The sequence below is a fragment of the Oncorhynchus mykiss genome, chromosome 8 (assembly GCF_057628025.1).
Source record: "Oncorhynchus mykiss isolate SJ-2025 chromosome 8, ASM5762802v1, whole genome shotgun sequence".
Taxonomy (NCBI): domain Eukaryota; kingdom Metazoa; phylum Chordata; class Actinopteri; order Salmoniformes; family Salmonidae; genus Oncorhynchus; species Oncorhynchus mykiss.
The window spans coordinates 74,542,145-74,564,590 of record NC_143029.1 but is presented as its reverse complement, the minus strand read 5'-3'; the positions used below and the strand labels follow the sequence as shown (position 1 = coordinate 74,564,590).

General features: G+C 42.8%; 2 protein-coding genes across 4 annotated transcripts in view; one reads left to right on the top strand and one right to left on the bottom strand.

Annotated features, from left to right (window-relative positions):
• Window positions 1-4,649, top strand: part of LOC110530506 (phospholipase ABHD3) — a 38,587-nt gene extending 33,938 nt beyond the window's left edge. The window contains exon 9 of the mRNA XM_021613649.3: window positions 2,743-4,649. Coding sequence (XP_021469324.1) covers window positions 2,743-2,927 — 185 coding nt within the window. The 3' untranslated portion in view covers window positions 2,928-4,649. The remainder of the gene's footprint in view (window positions 1-2,742) is intronic.
• Window positions 4,650-14,632: 9,983 nt separating this feature from the next.
• The window catches only part of LOC110530502 (GREB1-like protein), an 86,494-nt gene continuing 78,680 nt past the window's right edge, over window positions 14,633-22,446 (bottom strand). For 2 of the 3 annotated variants that reach the window (XR_016482598.1, XM_090182563.1), the window contains one exon: window positions 14,633-22,039. Coding sequence is in view for 2 of the 3 variants with exons in the window: in XM_090182563.1 (XP_090038689.1) it covers window positions 21,876-22,039 (164 nt within the window). In the remaining variant the exon portion in view is untranslated. The remainder of the gene's footprint in view (window positions 22,040-22,446) is intronic. The other variant, XM_090182564.1, reaches the window with a different exon arrangement.

The window sequence follows — 22,446 nt, the reverse complement described above, 5'->3', positions numbered from 1 at the left end:
CGCCAGAGCCGTCAGCCAGCCAGGAGCCGCCAGAGCCGTCAGCCAGCCAGGAGCCGCCAGAGCTGTCAGCCAGCCAGGTGCCGCCAGATCCGTCAGCCAGCCAGGAGCCGTCAGCCAGCCAGGTGCCGCCAGAGCCGTCAGCCAGTCCGGAGCTACCCCTCAGTCCGGAGCTGCCCCTCAGTCCAGAGGCGCTCCTCAGTCCAGTGGCGCCGTCTATGATGATCTTCAGTCCGGGGCCCGCTGCGAGGGTGGGCCAAGACTGAGATAGAGCGGGATCCACGTCCCGCACACAAGCTGCCACCGTGAAAGAGGCCCACCCGTACCCTCCCCTTTAGATTAGGTTTCTGCGGCCGGAGTCTGCACCTTTGTGGGGTGTTACGCCCTGACCTGAGTATTCTTTGTTTTCTTTATATACACTGCTCAAACAAATAAAGGGAACACTAAAATAACACATCCTAGAGCTGAATGAATGAACTATTCTTATTAAATACTTTTTTCTTTACATAGTTGAATGTGCTGACAACAAAATCAGGTAAAAATTATCAATGGAAATCAAATTTATCAACCCAGGGAGGTCTGGATTTGGAGTCACACTCAAAATTAAAGTGGCAAACCACACTACAGGCTGATCCAACTTTGATGTAATGTCGTGCCTGTATGTGCCTGTATGACCTCCCTACAACGCCTGGGCATGCTCCTGATGAGGTGGCGGATGGTCTCCTGAGGGATCTCCTCCCAGACCTGGACTAAAGCATCCGCCAACTCCTGGACAGTCTGTGGTGCAACGTGGCGTTGGTGGATGGAGCGAGACATGATGTCCCAGATGTGCTCAATTGGATTCAGGTCTGGGGAACGGGCAGGCCAGTTCATAGCATCAATGCCTTCCTCTTGCAGGAACTGCTGACACACTCCAGCCACATGAGGTCTAGCATTGTCTTGCATTAGGAGGAACCCAGGGCCAACCGCACCAGCATATGGTCTCACAAGGGGTCTGAGGATCTCATCTCGGTACCTAATGGCAGTCAGGTTACCTCTGGTGAGTACATGGAGGGCTGTGCGGACCACCAAAGAAATGCCACCCCACACCATGACTGACCCACCGCCAAACCGGTCATGCTGGAGGATGTTGCAGGCAGCCGAACGTTCTTCACGGCGTCTCCAGACTGTCACGTCTGTCACGTGCTCAGTGTGAACCTGCTTTCATCTGTGAAGAGCACAGGGCGCCAGTGGCGAATTCGCCAATCTTGGTGTTCTCTGGCAAATGCCAAAAGTCCTGCACGGTGTTGGGCTGTAAGCACAACCCCCACCTATGGACGTCGGGCCCTCATACCACCCTCATGGAGTCTGTTTCTGACCGTTTGAGCAGACACATACACATTTGTGGCCTGCAGGAGGTCATTTTGCAGGGCTCTGGCAGTGCTCCGCCTGCTCCTCCTTGCACAAAGGCAGAGGTAGCGGTCCTGCTGCTGGGTTGTTGCCCTCCTACGGCCTCCTACACGTCTCCTGATGTACTGGCCTGTCTCCTGGTAGCGCCTCCATGCTCTGGACACTACGCTGACAGACACAGCAAACCTTCTTGCCACAGCTCGCATTGATGTGCCATCCTGGATGAGCTGCGCTACCTGAGCCACTTGTGTGGCTTGTAGACTCCGTCTCATGCTACCACTAGAGTGAAATGGTCTATGGTTGCCTAGATTAGTTCTCAATTAGAGGCAGGTGTTTATCGTTGTCTCTGATTGGGAACCATATTTAGGCAGCCATCTTCTTTGGGTATTTTGTGGGTTATTGTCTGGATGTTATGTTGCACGTTACCGCAGTGTTTTGTTAGCGGTCACGTTCGTCTTATCGTTTTGTTTAAGTGTTCTTCGTGTTCTTCCTTCAATAAAGAAGAATGTATTCTAACCACGCTGCGCTTTGGTCTAGTCCATACGACGATCGTGACAGTACGTTCATCTCTAGGAGACAGAACACGGCTCCTTCCTGAGCGGTATGACGGCCATGGTGTTTATACTTGTGTACTATTGTTTGTTCAGATGAACATGGTACCTTCAGGTTTTTTGAAATTGCTCCCAAGGATAAACCAGACTTGTGGAGGTCTACCATTTTTTTTCCTGAGGTCTTGGCTGATTTCTTTTGATTTTCCATGATGTCAAGCAAAGAGGCACTGAGTTTGAAGGTAGGCCTTGAAATACATCCACAGGTACACCTCCAATTGACTCAAATGATGTCAATTAGCCTATTAGAAGCTTCTAAAGCCATCATTTTCCACCATAATTTGCAAATAAATTCATAAAAAATCCTACAATGTGATTTTCTGGATTTTTTTCTTCTCATTTTTTCCGTCATAGTTGAAGTGTACCTATGATGGAAATTACAGGCCTCTCTCATATTTTTAAGTGGGAGAACTTGCACAATTGGTGGCTGACTAAATACATTTTTGCCCCACTGTATGTTATTTTAATTAACAAATACATTTGCTTTTCTTTCAAAAACAATTACATTTCTTAGTGATCCCAAACTTTTAAAAGGTAGTGTATATGTGTAATGTTTGATTTGTGCAGGGCACATTCTTGTAATGCCCTAATCAGTGTGTAAGACATATGATTTATACTACACGGAATATGTACGTGCATACAGTATTTCTGTGGGGTTTTGGAAGTCAAATCTCCAATCAAGTGCCCGGTGTATGTCCACTGCTTGACTGATAGATTATTAACAATGTGTTTCTTCTCTCCTCGTCAGCCATTCCAGTGGAGGCGGTGAAGCAGAACCCTAACCTAGCACTCCTCATCACCTGCCACGGTGGCCATATTGGTTTCCTGGAGGGCCTGTGGCCCCGACAGAGCACCTACATGGACCGCGTGTTTAAGCAGTTTGCCAAGGCCGTCATAGAACAGGGTGGCGACCTCAATGACCTTTCCAGCTAGTACGACATTCCTTTTCTCCCTCTCTCTCTTTCTTTAATTTCTTTCCTCCTCCCCCAGTCCTTCTCCCTCCCTCTCTCACTACAAGCAAAAAAAGCATTATTTATTTTGAAGGGCACATCCTGTCACAACACAGCAGTCGTCCGTCAACTCATGTATTCCTTCATACATTCATTAATTCAATGTATGTAGCCATGAATTCATATCATACTTATTTTAAAAAAGATGAGTATGTTCACATTAGTATCTTCAAATTTGAAAAATTTCAGCTGTCTTTCTACATTCGTCAGTGTTCTCAACAAAAACTCTGTATCAATAGGATTTTAGTCCTCAGGGATTTTATTTCTTTTTTACATAGTGTCTGTCTGTCTGTCTGTTTTGAATGTGAATAGTTTATGTTAAAGAATGTTTAGTCCATTCTACAACAACAAAATACTTAACCTAATCTCTCGTGACAGACAGCTAGCTGCTATAGTAGCGTAAGATTTAGTTCTGGGTTCTGAGGTGATACCTTTAATTTACCTCAACAGATCACAGTATTTATGTTCTCTTGAATTGTTCTGCATGCACTTTCATTCACACATTCTACCTGTACGCACACAAAATAGCTCTAACAGTGTAATGTTATGGAGATAACTCATTATTAGATATAAGGAATGTGAATTTGCACTATTTTAGTTTGAACAAGCCATGCCTCTAATTCCTTCCTGCAAACGCACTTGATTTCAATAGTTTTCATATGTAAATAAGTATACCCAAAAGGCCTAATAAATTAATATGCAAATACCACATGGATGTTATTGTTTGTCCTTATGTTGAGGACACAGCTAAGTATTAGTTACTTTGTGGGCCAGTATTACAGTATTTTACCGTACTTGTAGGGTATTTGCTGAGCATATCAACCTGATGCCTATATCATCAATTCAGCTGGGTTGCCAGTTTGGTACTGCTTAATCAAAACAATGATAAAGGAGTTAGCAAAAGTAGCACCAAATTTGGCAACTAGGTCATAATCTGTGCAGATGGGTTGCCAGTTTGGTTCTGTTTCATATAACAATGGTAAAGGAGTTGGTTACCATAAAGGAGTAAGCAAAGTTGCACCAAATCTGACAACTAGGCTATCTATAAAGAAGTAGCAAAAGTTACACCAGATCTGGCAACCCGGCTATTATGAATGCAGCTGGGTTGCCTGTTTGGTTCTACTTCAGCAAACAATGATAAAGCACTTGTTTACATCAAAGGAGTTAGCAAAAGTAGCACCAGATATGGCAACCGGACTGTCACCAATGCACTGCTTCAGACATTGCCTGTGTACAAAATGGCACCCTATTCAATATATAGTGCACTACCTTTGGCCAGAACCTCATGGACCCTGGGCAAAAGTAATGTAGGGAATGGGGTCTCATTTCATATGCACCTATGACTTTGTTCCTGTGGAATTTGTATGTTTCTCTATTTTGCCCCGTGGCCATTAAGTAGCATGTGTCTCATCGTTATGACGTCATCCCGTTCTGAAATTTATGACTAATACCAACACTACATCGTAATCAGTAGCACAAAGGCCATGTTTTGTTTGTCATTATATATACAGTATATATATATATACAATATTATGTTTAATTTTATATACAAAACAATCAATTCTATTTACATTCGCAGCAAAAAGATATGCACGTATTAGTATGAAGTGTATTATGCTGCATTTAATAAATTATTAAAATGGAACCTTGTGCATTTGTCTGCTGTCTCTCCTTTTACAAGTGCTCTGCTTGTAAATGCATTTCCTCAATTGATTTGATTGACTTTTAACGGTTTGATAAAATACCCCACTGTTGGCATCAGCTTCAGTATCATCTAACAATTGTGTAATAAGTTATGTGGTGTCATCCATCCCTCTTTCCATGACTAGAATGACATGAGGATGTGGTCACCCTATTAGAGGTTGTGTGAGGTATGCTTCCATGAATCACTCCTCCTTAGTGAAAACATATTCCAATGTATTTTATTTTCCCTCTTTACACTAACATCTTTGCAGTATGCAGGGAAATTATCTGGATCTGAGTCACATGGTAATGGGTCTCTGTAAGTTCTGGTCCACGGTCAGAGGACCTCACACAACCTATAATAGGCTGACAACACCGCTCGCGTCGCGTGTGCAAAATACATTTATAAATCTGTTATTCAATTATTGCACCCACTGCTCGCGCGCGTCAACGAGCGTCTGCATTGCCAAGGGCTAAAATAGAAGTCCTTTCTATTTCTGACGCAGAGCGCACTGCAAGTCCTGCCTCTCCCATCTCCTCATTGGTTTATAGAAGCAGGTGCCATCTCCTCATTGGTTATACCCACGTGGGTGATTGAACAACGAACTGTGTTGCCGGTCGGTGTAGTAATACTATGAAAGTTTAGATGCCAATCGCCATAAGTTCAAAGATGAAAAAGCCTGGAAGGAGGAGAGATGACTAGAAACGATTCCATTGACAGTTTTATGTGTGGATTAATTGTCGGAGTAGAGGACCTTGTGCATTTCAAGTAAAATAACAACTCAATGTTTATATCCCAGGACATGTTAGCTAGCAACAGCAAGCTAGCTAAATAGGACAAATTAGTGCAAGCTAACTAGATAAATTGCAATAAATGTTTAATGCTTTTTGACCTGTTCCCAAATTAATGTAATTGGTTCAGAGTTTGTTTTGCTATTTTAACCTGCATGTCTTGATCGCGTTTGGTGTGGGGGGACAAAATACATTTTACTTTCACAGGACGTCTGAATATTCTTACACAGAACCCAAACCGGCTGTGCGCGTGCGCACGATGGCGCACGCGCACAGCCGGTTTGGGTTCTGTGTAAGAATATTCAGACGTCCTGTGAAAGTAACATTTTACAGCTTGCCACAGAACAGACTCCTCATGGCTTATCATATAACCCGTAATGTGCCACACAACCAGGTTACTAGGTTAGGACACATCTGTCACGCTATACCAAGCTTGCTGTTTTATGGTTGGCCGGATTTGGTGGACTAACTGTCATTGGCAGTCCTGGTGTAGTGTTTCTACCAGACATGGGTTTGAATGGTACTACTGGTACTGGGCTATAATTCTTCATTTTATGCACACACTCACATATGAACGCACTAGTGGTGTAGTGGTGAGTGGTAAAGTTGGTATACAATTTTTTTCTGAACAGTTTCACAAACTGTCCACACCGGCGAAAGAATGGCACCCTGCATGAACAATTCTTTGAGAAACAGTGACATGTGGTAAGATGGCACCGACAGACATGGCAGCTCTGCTTCTAGCTACTAAGCAACTTTGCAGTATTTTGTTTTTTGGTGGGTTATTTCTTAGACTATTAGCCCAGAACAGTTGTGTCATTATATACAGCCAGAAATAACTTTTGAATATCAGAGCGGCAGTAACTCACCAGAATTACGACCAGGAATACGACTTTCCCGAATAGGATCCTTTGTTCGCAACCCCCAGGGAAAATAAACTTATCCCAGAGTCTGCTCCAAGACGCCGCCGGCGGAAAATAGGTATTCAGAGTGGACTTCTAGTCCGACTCAGGAGTAGGCAACACCATCCACTGCTTCTGAGTGTATTACTCGCTAATGTTCAGTCTTTGGACAATAAAGTAGACGAGCTGGCCACGACCGTGAGACGGCGCACAATTGGCCCAGTGTTGTCCAGGTTAGGGGAGGGTTTGTCCTTGTCCTGTTGCACTCTAGTGACTCCTGTGGCGGGCCGGACGTAATGCACGCTGACACGGTCGCCAGGTGTACGGTGTTTCCTCCAACACATTGGTTCAGCTGGCTTCCGGGTTAAGCGGGCATTGTGTCAAGAAGCAGTGTGGCTTGGTGGGGTCATGTTTCGAAGGAAGCACGGCTCTCGACCTTCGCCTCTCCCGAGTCCGTACGGGGGTTGCAGCGATGGGACAATACTGTAACTACCAATTGGATATAACGAAATTAGGGGAAAAAATTGAATAATAATCATGATTATTGATACCACCACATTTAACCATGGCAAAGTGACTGGGAATATGGTTGAATACAAACAGTGTAGTTATTCCCTCCATAAGGCAATCAAACAGGCAAAACGTCAGTATAGAGACAAAGTGGAGACGCAATTAAATGGCTCAAACACGAGACGTATGTGGCAGGGTCTACAGATAATCAGAAATTACAAAGGGAAAACCATCCACGTCGCGGACACCAACGTCTTGCTCCCAGACAACCTAAACACCTTCTTTGCCTGCTTTGAGGATAACACAGTGCCATCGACACGGCCAGCTCCCAAGGACTGTGGGCTCTCATTCTCCGTGGCCGACGTGAGTAGGACATTTAAGCGTGTTAACCCTCACAAGGCTGTCGACCCAGACGGCATCCTTAGCCGCGTCCTCTGAGCATGCGCAGACCAGCTGGTTGGAGTGTTTACGGACATATTCAATCTCTCCCTATCCCAGTCTGCTGTCCCCACTTGCTTCAATATGTCCACCATTGTTCCTGTACTCAAGAGGGCAAAGATAACTGAACTAAATGACTATCGCCCCGTAGCACTCACTTCTGTCATAATGAAGTGCTTTGAAAGGCTAGTTAAGGATCCTATCACCTCTACCTTACCTGACACACCTAGACCCACTTCAATTTGCTTACCACCCCAATAGATTCACAAACGATGCAATCGCCATTGCACTGCACACTGCTCTATCCCACCTGGACAAGAGGAAAGCTATGTAAGAATGCTGTTCATTGACCATAGCTCAGCCTTCAACACCATAGTACCCTCCAAGCTCATCATCAAGCTCGGGGCCTTGGGTCTGAACCCCACCCTGTGCAACTGGGTCCTGGACTTCCTGACGGACCACCCCCAGGTGATGAAGGTAGGAAACAACACCTCTACTTCACTGATCCTCAACACAGGGGACCCACAAGTGTGCGTACTCAGCCCCCTCATGTACTCCCTGTTCACCCAAGACTGCATGGCCACAAGTCTCCAACTCAAGCATCAAGTTTGCAGAAGACACAAACATAGTAGACCTGATTACCAACAATGACGAGATAGCCTACAGGGAGGAGGTGAGAACCTTGGTAGAGTGGTGCCAGGAAAATAACCTCTCCCTCAACGTCAACAAAACAAAAAAGCTGATCTTGGACTTAAGGAAAAAGCAGGGGGAGCACGCCTCTATCCACACTGACGGGATCGCAGTGGAGAAGGTGGAAAGCTTCAAGTTCCTCGGTGTACACGTCACTGACAATCTGAAATTATGGTCCACCCAGACAGTATGGTAAAGAAGGTGCAACAGCGCCTCTTCATCCTAAGGAGGCTGTGTATAGTCAAATCAAATCAAACTTTATTTGTCACATGCGCCTAATACAACAAGTGTAGACCTTACTGTGAAATGCTTACTTTACAAGCCCTTAACCAACAGTGCAGTTCAAGAAGAGTTAAGAAAATATTTACCAAATAAACGAAAGTAAAAAATTATTAAAAGTAACACAATAAAATGCGTATGTTATCATGTGTGTGTATGCATGTGTCTGTGTCTGTGTTTTTGTCTCTTCACAGTTACCGCTGTTCCATAAGGTGAATTTGTATCTGTTTTTTTATCTAAGTTTACTGCTGGCATGAGTTACTTGATGTGGAATAGAGTTCCATGTAGTCATGGCTCTATGTAGTACTGTGCACCTCCCATAGTCTGTTCTGGACTTGGTGACTGTGAAGACACCTCTGGTGGCATGTCTTGTGGGCAGTGGTGTAAAGTACTTAAGTAAAATACTTAGGTCATTTTTGGGGTGTCTGTACTTTACTTTACTATTTTTATTTTTGCCAACTATTTACTTTGACTAAATTACAGTCCGAAAGAAAATAATATACTTTTTACTCCATACATTTTCCATGACACCCAAAAGTACTCGTTACATTTTGACAGGAAAATGGTCCAATTCACGCACTTATCAAGAGGTCATCCCTACGGCCTCTGATCTGGCAGACTCACTAAACACGAATGCTTTGTTTGTAAATTATGTCTGAGTGTTAGTGTGCCCCTGACCATCCGTCAATAAAAAAAGAAAGACAATTGTTCCATCTGGTTTGCGTAATATAAGGACTTTTAAATGATTTGTATATTTTACTTTTACTTTTGATACATTAGTACATTTTATCAATTCCATTTACTTTTGATACTTACAGTGCCTTTGCAAAAGTATTCAGCCCCTTGGTGTTTTTCCTATTTTGTTGCATTACAACCTGTAATTTAAATTGATTTTATTTGGATTTCATGTAATGGACATACACAATAGTCCAAATTGGTGAAGTGAAATGAAAAAATGTACTTGTTTCAAAAAATGTTATAAAAAAAAAAACAACGGAAAAGTGGTGCGTGCATATGTATTCACCCCCTTTGCTATGATGCCCTTCAATAAGATCTGGTGCAACCAATTACCTTCAGAAGTCACATAATTAGTTAAATAATGTCCACCTGTGCAATAAAAGTGTCACATCATCTGTCACATGATCTCAGTATATATACACCTGTTCTGAAAGGCCCCAATGTCTGCAACACCACTAAGCAAGGGTCACCACCAAGCCAGCAACCCTGAAGACCAAGGAGCTCTCTCTCCAAACAGGTCAGGGGCAAAGTTGTGGAGAAGTACAGATCAGGGTTGGGTTATAAAAAAATATCAGAAACTTTGAACATCCCACAGAGCAACATTAAATCCATTTTTTTTTTTAAATTAAGAATATGGCACCACAACAAACCTGCCAAGAGAGGGCCGCCCACCAAAACTCACGGACCAGTCAAGGAGGGCATTATAATCAGAGAGGCAACAAAGAGACCAAAGATAACCCCGAAGGAGCAGCAAAGCTCCACAGTGGAGATTGGAGTATCTACACTAGCTACACACAGACCTCATTACAACCACTTTAAGCCGTACACTCCACAGAGCAAGGCTTTACGGAGAATGGCCAGAAAAAAGCCATTGCTTAAATTAGAAAATAAGCCAACACATTTGGTGTTCGCCAAAATACATGTGGGAGACTCCCCAAACATAAGGAAGAATGTACTCTGGTCAGATGAGACTAAATTTAGCTTTTTGGCCATCAAGGAAAATGCTATGTCTAGCCAAACTCAACACCTATCATCACCCCGAGAACACCACAGCATCATGCTGTGGGGATGTTTTCATTGGTAGGGACTGGGAAACTGGTCAGAATTGAATGAATGATGGACGGTGCTAAATACAGGGAAATTCTTGAGGGAAACCTGTTTCAGTCTTCCAGAGATTAGAGACTGGGACGGAGGTTCACCTTCAAGCAGGACAAGGACCCTAAGCATACTGCTAAAGCAACACTTGAGTGGTTTAAGGGGAAACATTTAAATGTCTTGGAATGGCCTAGTCAAAGCACAGACCTCAATCCAATTGAGAATCTGTGGTATGACTTAAAGCCTGCTGTACACCAGTGGAACCCATCCCACTTGAAGGAGCTGGAGCAGTTTTGCCTTGAAGAATGGGCAAAAATCCCAGTAGCTAGATGTGCCAAGCTTATAGAGACATACCCCAAGAGACTTGCAGCTGTAATTAATGCAAAAGGTGGCTCTACAAAGTATTGACTTTGGGGGGTGAATAGTTATGCATGCTCAAGATCTGTTTTTTGTTGTCTTATTTCTTGTTTGTTTCACAATAAAATATATTTTGCATCTTCAACGTGGTAGGCATGTTGTGTAAATCAAATGATACAAAATCCCCAAAAATAAATTAAAATCCAGAATGTAAGGCAACAAAATAGTAAAAATGCCAAGGGGTGAATACTTTCGCAAGCCACTGTAGTATATTTAAAACCAAGTACTTTTAGACTTTTACTGAAGTAGTTTTTTCCTGGGTGACTTTCACAATTGGGTACTTTTCCACCACTGCTTGTTGGGTATGCATTGGTGTACGATCTGTTTGCCAGTAGTTCAAACAGACAGCTTGGTGCATTCAACATGTCAGTACTTCTCACAAATATAAGTAACAATGAATTCAATGTCTCCTCCACTTTGAGCCAGGAGAGATTGACATGTTACATTAATGTTACTTTGATATGAATCAGTGGGGATTGAGAATTGAGTTTACGCAATGCCCACTGTGTATAGCCTCCACTACACCACTTGAACTCACGCAAGCATGCTCACACAAAACACACACACGCAGTAAGCTCTAGAAGACTTGGAGAGTAATTTGAGTAGACAGTGTTGACAAGTCACGTGATTTCCTTTTTGTCGCCATCATAGTGGTTATTACTGTTGTGTTACTGTGAAACACCACCCCCAAGGGCAAAACTCATAATATCAGGAATCTATGTGACCTATGATGTATTAACTAGACACACAGACACACGCACACCCTTACTGATCTAACTAAGCAATGACGTTCAATTACTTCTGTTTCATAATTCATTAGGTCAGATATTTAATACTTTAATCATGCAAATTGTGAGTGGTTAGATTAAGTACAGTATTGCCAGCTACAGAGAGAGACTGCCCTGAGGGCTGAACGACTGAACATACTTTTGAGATGGAATCCTCAGGAGAGAGACACTAGGTTTCTTTGTCAAGGGCTTTGTAACAATGGCATTTTAAAAAGCTCTGTAGAAACAATGCAATTGAGGAGGGAGGGTGAAGGGGGGGGGGGGGGGTTCATATGTAGCCCAGGAAAGACTTTGTGTACACATATTGTATATATTCCTGGAGGATCAATAATGTCTCAACCATTCTCTCAGCGCTGATAAACTCCCATGTTTACCACAGATGAAACACCTGGGGCAGGGTTTCCCAACTGTTGGAGGTGGTTTTATTTGGCCCCTCAATTTTCTGGAAAAAAAAAGCAAAAAAAAGCAAAAAAAATATTTCATTGTTGGACATATAAGACTGTAAAAACACCAGGAAATCCAAGTTATTTTAATTTAAGAAATCTGTTCCCAAGTATTCCCACACATAATAGAGAGACACATTATCGTATACAAATGTAAGCAAGATTTGAAATTATTATGTTTTAGTCGAATATGATATACAGTACCAGTCAAACGTTTGGACACACCTACCCATTCAAGAGTTTTTCTTTATTTTTTTATAGAATTATAGTGAAGACATCAAAACTATGAAATAACACATATGGAATCATGTAGTAACCAAAAAAGTGTTAAAGAAATATATTTTATATTTGAGATTCTTCAAAGTAGCCACCCTTTGCCTTGATGACAGCTTTGCACACTCTTGGTATTCTCTCAACCAGCTTCATGAGGTAGTCACCTGGAATACATTTCAATTAACAGGTGTGCCTTGTTAAAAATGTATTTGTGGAATTTCTTTCCTTCTTAATGCGTTTGAGCCAATCAGTTGTGTTTTGACAAGGTAGGGGTGGTATTCAGAAGATATCCCTATTTGGTAAATTACAAAGTCTATATTATGGCAAGAACAGTTCAAATAATCAAAGATAAATGACAGTCCATCATTACTTTAAGACATGAAGGTCAGTCAATCTGGAAAATGTCAAGAACTTTGAAAGTTTCTTCAAGTGCAGTCACAAAAACCATCAAGCGCTATGATGAAACTGGCTCTCCTCAGGACCGCCACAGGAAAGGAAGAGCAAGAGATACCTCTGCTTCAGAAGATAAGTTCATTAGAGTTACCAGCCTCCAAAATTGCAGCTGAAATAAATGCTTCATAGAGTTCAAGTAACAGACACATCGCAACATCAACTGTTCAGAGGAGACTGCGTGAATCAGGCCTTCATTGTCAAATTACTGCAAAGAAACCACTACTAAAGGACACCAATAAGAAGAGACTTGCTTGGGTCAAGAAACACTAGCAATGGACATTAGACCGGTGGATTTTTGGTTCCAAATGCAGTGGCTTTGTGAGACACAGAGTAAGTGAACGGATGATCTTTGCATGTGTGGTTCCCACCGTAAAGCATGGAGGAGGAGGTGTGATGGTGTGGTGGGTGCTTTCACAGTGATCTATTTAGAATTCAAGGCACTCTTGACCAGCATGGCTACCACAGCATTCTGCAGCAATATGACAGCAATGTGACAATCTGGTTTGCAGCAAAATTAAAATCTGGTTTGCCCTTAGTTGTACTCAATTTTTTTTTTTCAACAGGACAATGACCCAACAAACATCCAGGCTGTGTAAGGGCTATTTGACCAAGGAGAGTGGTGGAGTGCTGCATCAGATGACCAACAATCACCCCACCTCAACCCAATTGAGATGGTTTGGGATAAGTTGGACCGCAGAGTGAAGGAAAAGCAGCCAATAAGTGCACAGCATATGTGTGAACTCCTTCAAGACTGTTGGAAAAGCATTACAGGTGAAACTGGTTGAGAGAATGCCAAGAGTGTGCAAAGCTGTCATCAAGGCAAAGGGTGGCTACTTTGAAGAATCTAAAATATAATTTGATTTCTTTAACACTTTTTTGGTTACTACATATGTGTTATTTCATAGTTTTGATGTCTTCACTATTGTTCTACAATGTAGAAAATAGTAAAAAATAAAGAAAAACCCTTGAATGGTGTTCTTCTTTCGGTCAATTTGTAGTCTACAAATGATTTGTAATCATGTTCTGGGCCACCGACCATCCGCTCAAGAAAAAAACTTTCCAAGGCTGAATCTAGGTGATCATCCCTGACCTAGGGTATCAGCAGTCCTCAGAGAGAGAGACAGAGATAGGAGAGATGGAGAGAGAAAGAAAAGAGAGCGTGAGAGATGAGATAGAGAGAGACTGCAAGTGTCTGTTCCTCCCAACGGGGCAATTATGACAGAGTTTATAAAGGAATCAGTGTGCCGGCCTTCCACTCTGCTCTTCCTTATCCACACCCTGCTGGAGTCTTAAAATAACCTTATGTTACACATCCACCTCCAGCCCATGTGACAACTCCCATGTCCCAAAAGTACTGCACATGAGTCAACCATGGGCCTACTCCCCCCACCAACATCCCCATTAAAACACCTTTAATGCTGTTGATGAAAGAGCTGTGGGTCACTGTGAAAATGGTTGAAAATGGATATAGAAAAGGTTGACAAAAAAGGATGTGTTACGTACAACAAGCCAAAATCTTTAGTAAGGAACAGATTATTCTAAAACATGGCCTCAGGGGATTATTTATCAATCACAATATTATGGAAGATAATAATTTAAATTAGCAGTTTCTTTCCATCATTATAAAGATTTTTTTATCCACCAATTGTAGTACCTTTCATTGAACGAGTTCAACGTGAGCACAGTACAACATAAACGATCAGGTTTCAGGTAAGACACAGGTGCAGACTGTGTTGAAGTAACAATGTTTATTGCAACAACAGGGACAGGCTAACGACAGGTCAAGGCAGGTAGGGGTCGATAATCCAGAATATTAGGATTGGCAAAGGCACAGGACGGCAGGCAGGCAGAGTGGTCAGGCAGGCGGGCTCAGAGTCAGGACAGGCAAGGGTCAAAACCAGGAGGATGAGAAAAAGAGATACTGGGGAAAAGCAGGAGCTGAAACAAAATGCTGGTTGACTTGAACAAACAAGACGAACTGGCTCATACAGACAGAAAACACAGGTATAAATACCCAGGGGATAAGTGTGGAAGATGGGCGACACCTGGAGAGGGGTGGAGACAAGCACAAGGACAAGTGAACAGATCAGGGCGTGACATAAACAAAACAAATTCTCAACTCCCTAGTTTATTGTAATGTTACTTTATTACATTCATAAATAGCAACGACAAAAGCATGTTTTCCAAATTCAAATGTTCACAGTCCACATACTGTACAATCACAACAGTCAATATGAGGTCAAGGCTACCATCGGGTGGGTCGCATAATCTCTAGAAAGAAACATACATGCACACAACAGATGATGCTTCAATGAAGATTGTGAGAAGCAAATTGCATAACTTACATGCTCATCTAATTATCTACAAACAAGACACATTTTATGGGTCAAAAGGGCTTGATAATAAATCAATAAATCTGATTAATCAATCAACACTGTCATTACTGACAATGTAATCTATATTTTTTGGTGTCTTTGTTCACCATTTACCCTTTACAGTGTTGATGACAATGGTCAATACTTTTTATTTTGCTGCTGGCAAGTTGTATAGTGCAAGTTCACATTTCCTCCCCCCTCGAATTTCAATAGAATTTCAATAGATAACACTCAAGATCTCTTGGTCTTGTGCAAAGCCTTCAGCGATGGTTTTCAGAAGAGGATACAATCAAAATTACTACACTTCAATATGATTATCAGTCCAAAATAAGAACCTCTCATGTAAAGGACATGATTTTCATTTTAAATAAAGAATATCCAACATGAGAAATGAGAGGGAACAAACACAGGGTAAGAAGAATGAATCTTAAATAGATTCGTTGTGCCTTGCCTGGCAAACACAGAATGCAGACAAATACATTATCATGACACCAAAACATAACTGATAAAAGTGACAATACTAAAATGGTCAGAAACCCTCTGTGAGTTGTAATAGGGTTTATTTAATATATTAATAATGTAAACAAAGCTTTTAACAACAGACAATAGTCCTAAAATTCAACCATTTCCTAAACTCAACCCCAACCAGACAAATTCTCTCCCTAGCTTTGGTCTATTGCCATTGTAAGACTTACTATAATATTACTGTAAATTAGTGAGGATTGAGTGATTGATCTATGTAACAACATCATTTAATAAGGCATATTCTTTGGATGACCCTGTGCAATAACATATAAAAACATTCCTACCTGTGTCCAACTGACCTAGTCATCTGATAGTGACTCTACACACCCATTCACTGATTATCCATAGTTTCATGAGAAAACCTGCAACTGTAAGTGATTTGACTGAATTAATTTAGGTATATGGGTGGAGGGCTAAGCCATCTATACAATGAAGCACATAAATATAACACTGAGTAATATTACAATCAGACCACAGGAACATTCAATAGCAAGATAGAGAAAGAACAAACTTTCCCTGCCACCTCTAACATCTAGTAGTGAGAGCTACTGGGATATATGCATCAGCTGGGCTGGACAATCTGGACCCTCTCTTTCTAAAATTATCCGCCGCCATTGTTGCAACCCCTATTACCAGTCTGTTCAACCTCTCTTTCGTATCGTCCGAGATCCCTAAAGATTGGAAAACTGCCGTGGTCATCCCCCTCTTCAAAGGAGGTGACACTCTAGACCCAAACTGTTACAGATCTATATCCATCCTGCCCTGCCTTTTTAAAGTCTTCGAAAGCCAAGTTAATAATCAGATCACTGACCATTTCGAATCCCACCGTACCTTCTCCGCTGTGCAATCCGGTTTTCGAGCTGGTCACGGGTGCACCTCAGCCACGCTCAAGGTACTAAACGATATCATAACCACCATCAATAAAAGACAGTACTGTGCAGCCGTCTTCATCGACCTGGCCAAGGCTTTCGACTCTGTCAATCACAGTATTCTTATCGGCAGACTCAACAGCCTTGGTTTCTCAAATGACTGCCTCACCTGGTTCGCCAACTACTTCTCAGACAGAGTTCAGTGTGTCAAATCAGAGAGCCTGTTGTCCGGACCTCTGGCAGTCTCTATGGGGATACCACAGGGTTCAATTCTCGGACCGACTCTTTTCTCTGTATATATAAACGATGTCGCTCTCGCTGCGGGTGATTCCCTGATCCACCTAAAATCTAGAATCGGCTTCCTATTTCGCAACAAAGCCTCCTTCACTCACGCCGCCAAACATACCCTTGTAAAACTGACTATCCTACCAATCCTCGGCGATACTCCAATACTCTACTCAGCAAACTGGATGCAATCTATCACAGTGTCATCTGTTTTGTCACCAAAGCCCCTTATACCACCCACCACTGCAACCTGTACGCTCTAGTCGGCTGGCCCTCGCTACATATTCGTCGCCAGACCCACTGGCTCCAGGTCATATAAGTCTATGCTAGGTAAAGCTCTGCCTTATCTCAGCTCACTGGTCACGATAACAATACCCACCCGTAGCACGCGCTCCAGCAGATATATCTCACTGGTCATCCCCAAAGCCAACACCTCATTCGGCCGCCTTTCCTTCCATTTATCTGCTACCAATGACTGTAACCAATTGCAAAAATCGCTGAAGCTGGAGACTTATATTTCTCTCACTAAATTTAAACATCAGCTATCTGAGTAGCTAACAGATCGCTGCAGCTTTACATAGCCCATTTGCAAATAGCACACCCAATCTAACTACCTCATCCCAATATTGTTTTTATTTACTTTTCTGCTCTTTTGAACACCAGCATTTCTACTTGCACATCACCATCTGCACTCCAGTGTTAATTTGCAAAATTTTTATTACTTCTCTACTATGGCCTATTTATTTCCTTACCTCCTCAAGCCATTTGCACACACTGTATATAGACTTTCTCTTATATAGACTTTCTCTTTTTTCTATTGTGATATTGACTGTACGCTTGTTTATTTTATGTGTAACTCTGTGTTGTTGATTGTGTCGCACTGCTTTGCTTTACCTTGTTCAGGTCGCAGTTGTAAATGAGAACTTGTTCTCAACTAGCTTACCTGGTTAAATAAAGGTGAAATAAAAAATACAAAAAATAAATCAACTGCATAACATGAAATATAATTATACTATTTATCTAAGTATCAGCCCTTTAGAGCTAGCTGATTGTTCAACAGGTCTCGTCCTGCTCTCCCTCACTCCTTTTGAGTGGCTCAGTTAAACTAAAAAAGACAGTATCATGGGAACAGCTTTGTGAGGGACAACATGTTACATTATGAAGGAACAAGAGCAACAGGATCCCTTGCAGTGGCTTGCCAGTCAAATGGAACCTGACTGGACAATATACAGTGGCTCGGATATCAACTAGAAGCGTTTTCCCCGACAGACCAGCATCAAAATGTAAAGAAATCAAATACACTCCAAACTCTATCATCTTTACACTAGTAATCTAATAATGGAGTGGGATTTCTTCTTGAGTGTTCTTGTGAATTACGCAGACAATAGAAGGGGATAGTGGCACCGGAGGGGATGGCTGCTGTTTTACGGGCTCCTAACCATCTGTGCTATTTTGTTAGTTTTTATGCGTTTTTTACAACTTATTTTTTTACTTATTCTGTACATAATGTCGCTGCTTCTGTCTCTTATCAGAACAGCAATTACTCACCTCGAACTGGACAACGAAGGATATACTGTTTTCTCGAGAACAGGCCCAAATCCCCGTCATTTGCGTGAAGAAAAGACGGAGAAAAAGGGGGCCGAGGTCGGGTTGCCTTCTGAGAATTCATAGGCGAGTGAGTAAACGTCCACTACCATCCGTTCTATTGCTCAACGTACAATCATTGGAAAATAAAATTGATGATCTACGATTAAGACTATCCTACCAACGGGACATTAAAAACTGTAATATATTATATTTCACCGAGTCGTGGCTGAATGACGACACGGATAATATAGAACTGGCTGGGATAACTGTGCATCAGCAGGACAGAGGAGCTACGTGTGGTAAGACGAGAGGCCGGTGTGTGTGTGTCTATTTGTCAATAACAGCTGGTGCACAATGTCTAATATTAAAGAAGTCTCAAGGTATTGCTCGCTTAAGGTAGAGTACCTCATGATAAACTGTAGACCACACAATCTACCAAGAGAGTTCTCATCTATATTATTCGTAGCCATCTATTTACCACCACAAACTGATGCTGGCACTAAGACCGCACTCAACGAGCTGTATAAGGCCATAAGTAAACAAGAAAATGCTCATGCAGAAGCGGCGCTCATAGTGGCTGGGGACTTTATTGCTGCAAACTTAAATCCGTTTTACCTCATGTCTACCAGAATGTCACATGTGCAACCAGAGGACAAAAAAACTCTAGACCACCTTTACTCCACACACAAAGACACATAACAAGCTCTCCCTCGCCCTCCATTTGGCAAATCTAACCATAATTATATCCTCCTGATTCCTGCTTACAAGCGAAAACTAAAGCAGGAATTACCAGTGACTTACACAATACGGAGGTGGTCAGATGATGCAGATGCTACGCTACAGGACTGTTTTGCTAGCACAGACTGGCATATGTTCCGGGATTCATCCAATGGCATTGAGGAGTATACCACCCCTGTCACCGGCTTCATCAATAACTGCATCGACAACGTCATCCCCACAGCAACCGTACATATCCCAACCAGAAGCCATGGATTACAGGCAACATCCGCATCGAGCTAAAGGCTAGAGCTGCCGCTTTCAAGGAGCAGGACACTAATCCGGATACTTATAAGAACAAACTGGCAAGTGTCTTCATTGACATGTTCAACCTCTCCCGGACTGATCTGTAATACCTACATGTTTCAAGCAAACCCCCATGGTCCCTGTGCCCAAGGAAGAGAAGATAATTTGCCTCAAAGATTGCCTCCCTGTAGCACTCACGTCTGTAGCCATGAAGTGCTTTGAAAGGCTAGTCATGGCTCACAACACCATCATCCCAGAAACCCTAGACCCACTTCCAGTTCGCTTACCGCACCAACAGATCCACAGACCACGCAATCTCAATCGCACTCCACACTGCCCTTTCCCACCTGGATAAAGCTCATCACTAAGCTAAGGACCCTGGGACTAAACACCTCCCTCTGCAACTGGATCCTGGACTTCCTGACGTGCCTTCCCCAAATTGTAAGGGTAGACAACAACACATCTGCCATGCTGATCCTCAACACTGGTGCCCCACTGGGGCCCCCTGCGTGGCCAAACACGACTCCAACACCATCATTAAGTTTGCTGATGACACAACAGTGGTAGGCCTGATCACTGACAATAATGAGACAGCCTATAGGGAGGAGGTCAGAGACCCGGCAGTGTGGTGCCAGGACAACAACGTCTCGATCAATGTGAGCAAGACAAAGGAGCTGATCATGGACTACAGAAAAAGGCGGGCCGAATAGGCCCCCATTGACATGGACGGGGCTGTAGCGGATCGGGTCGAGAGATTCAAGTTCCTCTGTGTCCACATCACCAACCAACTATCATGTTCCAAGCACACCAACACAGTCATGAAGAGGGCACGACAACACATTGTCCCCCTCGGGAGACTGAACAGATTTGGCATGGGTCCTGCACCATCGAGAGCATCCTGACCGGTTGCATCACCGCCTGGTATGGCAACTGCTCGGCATCTGAGGGTATTGCGTACGGCCTAGTGCATCATTGGGGCCAAGCATCCTGCCATGTAAAACCTATATACTAGGCGGTGTCAGAGAAAGGCCCTAAGAATTGTCAAAGACTCCAGTCACCCAAGTCATAGACTGTTCTCTCTGCTACCGCACGGCAAGCGGTACCAGAGCGCCGAGTCTTGGACCAAAAGGCTCCTTAACAGCTTCTACCCCCAGGCCATAAGACTGCTGAACAATTAATCTAATGGCCACCTGGACTATTTACATTGCCAACCCCCCCATTAGTTTGTTTCATTGCTGCTACGTCACTGTCTATTATCTATGCATAGTCACTTTACCCATACCTACATGTACAAATTACCCCGACTAACCTGCACATTGACTCAGTACCGGTACCCCCTGTATATTGCCTTGTTATTGTTCGTGTTACTTTTTATAATTTGTAACTATAATTTTTAACAACAATGCAGTTCAAGAAAGAGTTCAAACTTGTTTGGTATAGGGGGCAGTATTTTGACGTCCAGATGAAAAGCGTGCCCAAAGTAAACTGCCTGTTACTCAGGCCCAGAAGCTAGGATATGCATTTGGATTTCGATAGAAAACACTCTAAAGTTTCTAAAACTGTTAAAATAATGTCTGTGAGTATAACAGAACTGATGTGGCAGGCGAAACCCAGAGGACAAACCATCCCAACATTTTTCAGCCTACCACTTTTCAATGGCTGTCACTTTTATTATAAGGCGAAATCCCCCCAGACTGCAGTTCCTAGGGCTTCCACTAGATGTCAACAGTCTTTAGAAAGAGTTTCAGGCTGGTTTTTGGAAAAATGACCCAGAAATTGAAGTTTTTCTAGGTGGCTCCCATTTTGGCTGTAGTGTTTCCAAGCACGTGAGTGAGAACATGTTCTTTGGTATTTTTTCTCCGGAAAAGACAATAACGATTCTCTGTCTTAAATGTTATTGTTTATTTACGTATTAGGGAACCTAAGGTCTGTTTATAAACGTTGTTTGACTTGTATGGAAAAGTTTATAAGTAACGTTTGGGATTCATTTTGTATGCATTTTGATGGAGGGAAACTGGGAGGATTATTGACTGATGCGCGCCAGCTAAACCAAGTTTTTATGGATATAAAGAAGGACATTATCAAACAAAAGCACCATTTGTGATGTACTGGGACATTTTGGAGTGCCAACAGAAGAAGATCATCAAAGGTAAGACATTTATTATATCGCTATTTCTGACTTTCGTGTCGCACCTGCCTGGTTGAAATATGTTTTTCATGGTTTTGTATGTGGGGCGCTGTCCTCAGATAATCGCATGGTGTGCTTTCGCCAGGCTCAGATTAGGGACAGACTCCAACACAAGCCTCAGTTAAGAGTCTCTAGCTGAACAATTCTGTTCCGAACATAGTGCAGCATGGGAGAGGAGCGTATAGGAGAAGTTACATCCACATTGATGATGACCACGTGTCCATACAGGGCACTTGGGGCCTGGGTGTGCCCCAATTCATCTCTCTGATCTCCTGACATACAGAGAATTGTTGTGCTTGTTAAGTGGTCTGAGAACAGATGCTATCCTCCTGTTTGATTAGGGTCTGTGTGACAGGAGGTTGGCTGAACAGATCTAAGAGTGATTGTATCCTCTGACAGACAGAGAATAATTGTGATTGTTATCTGGTCTGAGATCAGTGGTTGGTGGTTATCCTTCTGCCTGGTTAGGGTCTATGGAACAGGAGGGCAGCTGAGCAGGTCTGGCATCAGTCTTAGGGTTAAACATGGCGTCCGGTGAGAAAGTAGAGTGGCCGGTCCTCGCTGCAGTTGGCCGTCTGGAACTCATCCCTCAGGCGGAACTGCCACTTGTCCTCCAACTCCAGCCGCATGATGGTCTGACGCAGAGAGTTACGGTCCCTGCAGATCACACACAATGTGGCACCTAGAAACAGGGTCAGGGGTCAGAGGTCATAGGTCAAGGAACCAATCAGAAAGGTGCCATTGTTTTCCTACAGTATATACGTGTATTGTTGTATGGTTCATTATACAGTATATGTCATTTTGGATGTACAGTGCCTTGCGAAAGTATTCGGCCCCCTTGAACTTTGCGACCTTTTGCCACATTTCAGGCTTCAAACAAAGATATAAAACTGTATTTTTTTGTGAAGAATCAACAACAAGTGGGACACAATCATGAAGTGGAACGACATTTATTGGATATTTCAAACTTTTTTAACAAATCAAAAACTGAAAAATTGGGCGTGCAAAATTATTCAGCCCCTTTACTTTCAGTGCAGCAAACTCTCTCCAGAAGTTCAGTGAGGATCTCTGAATGATCCAATGTTGACC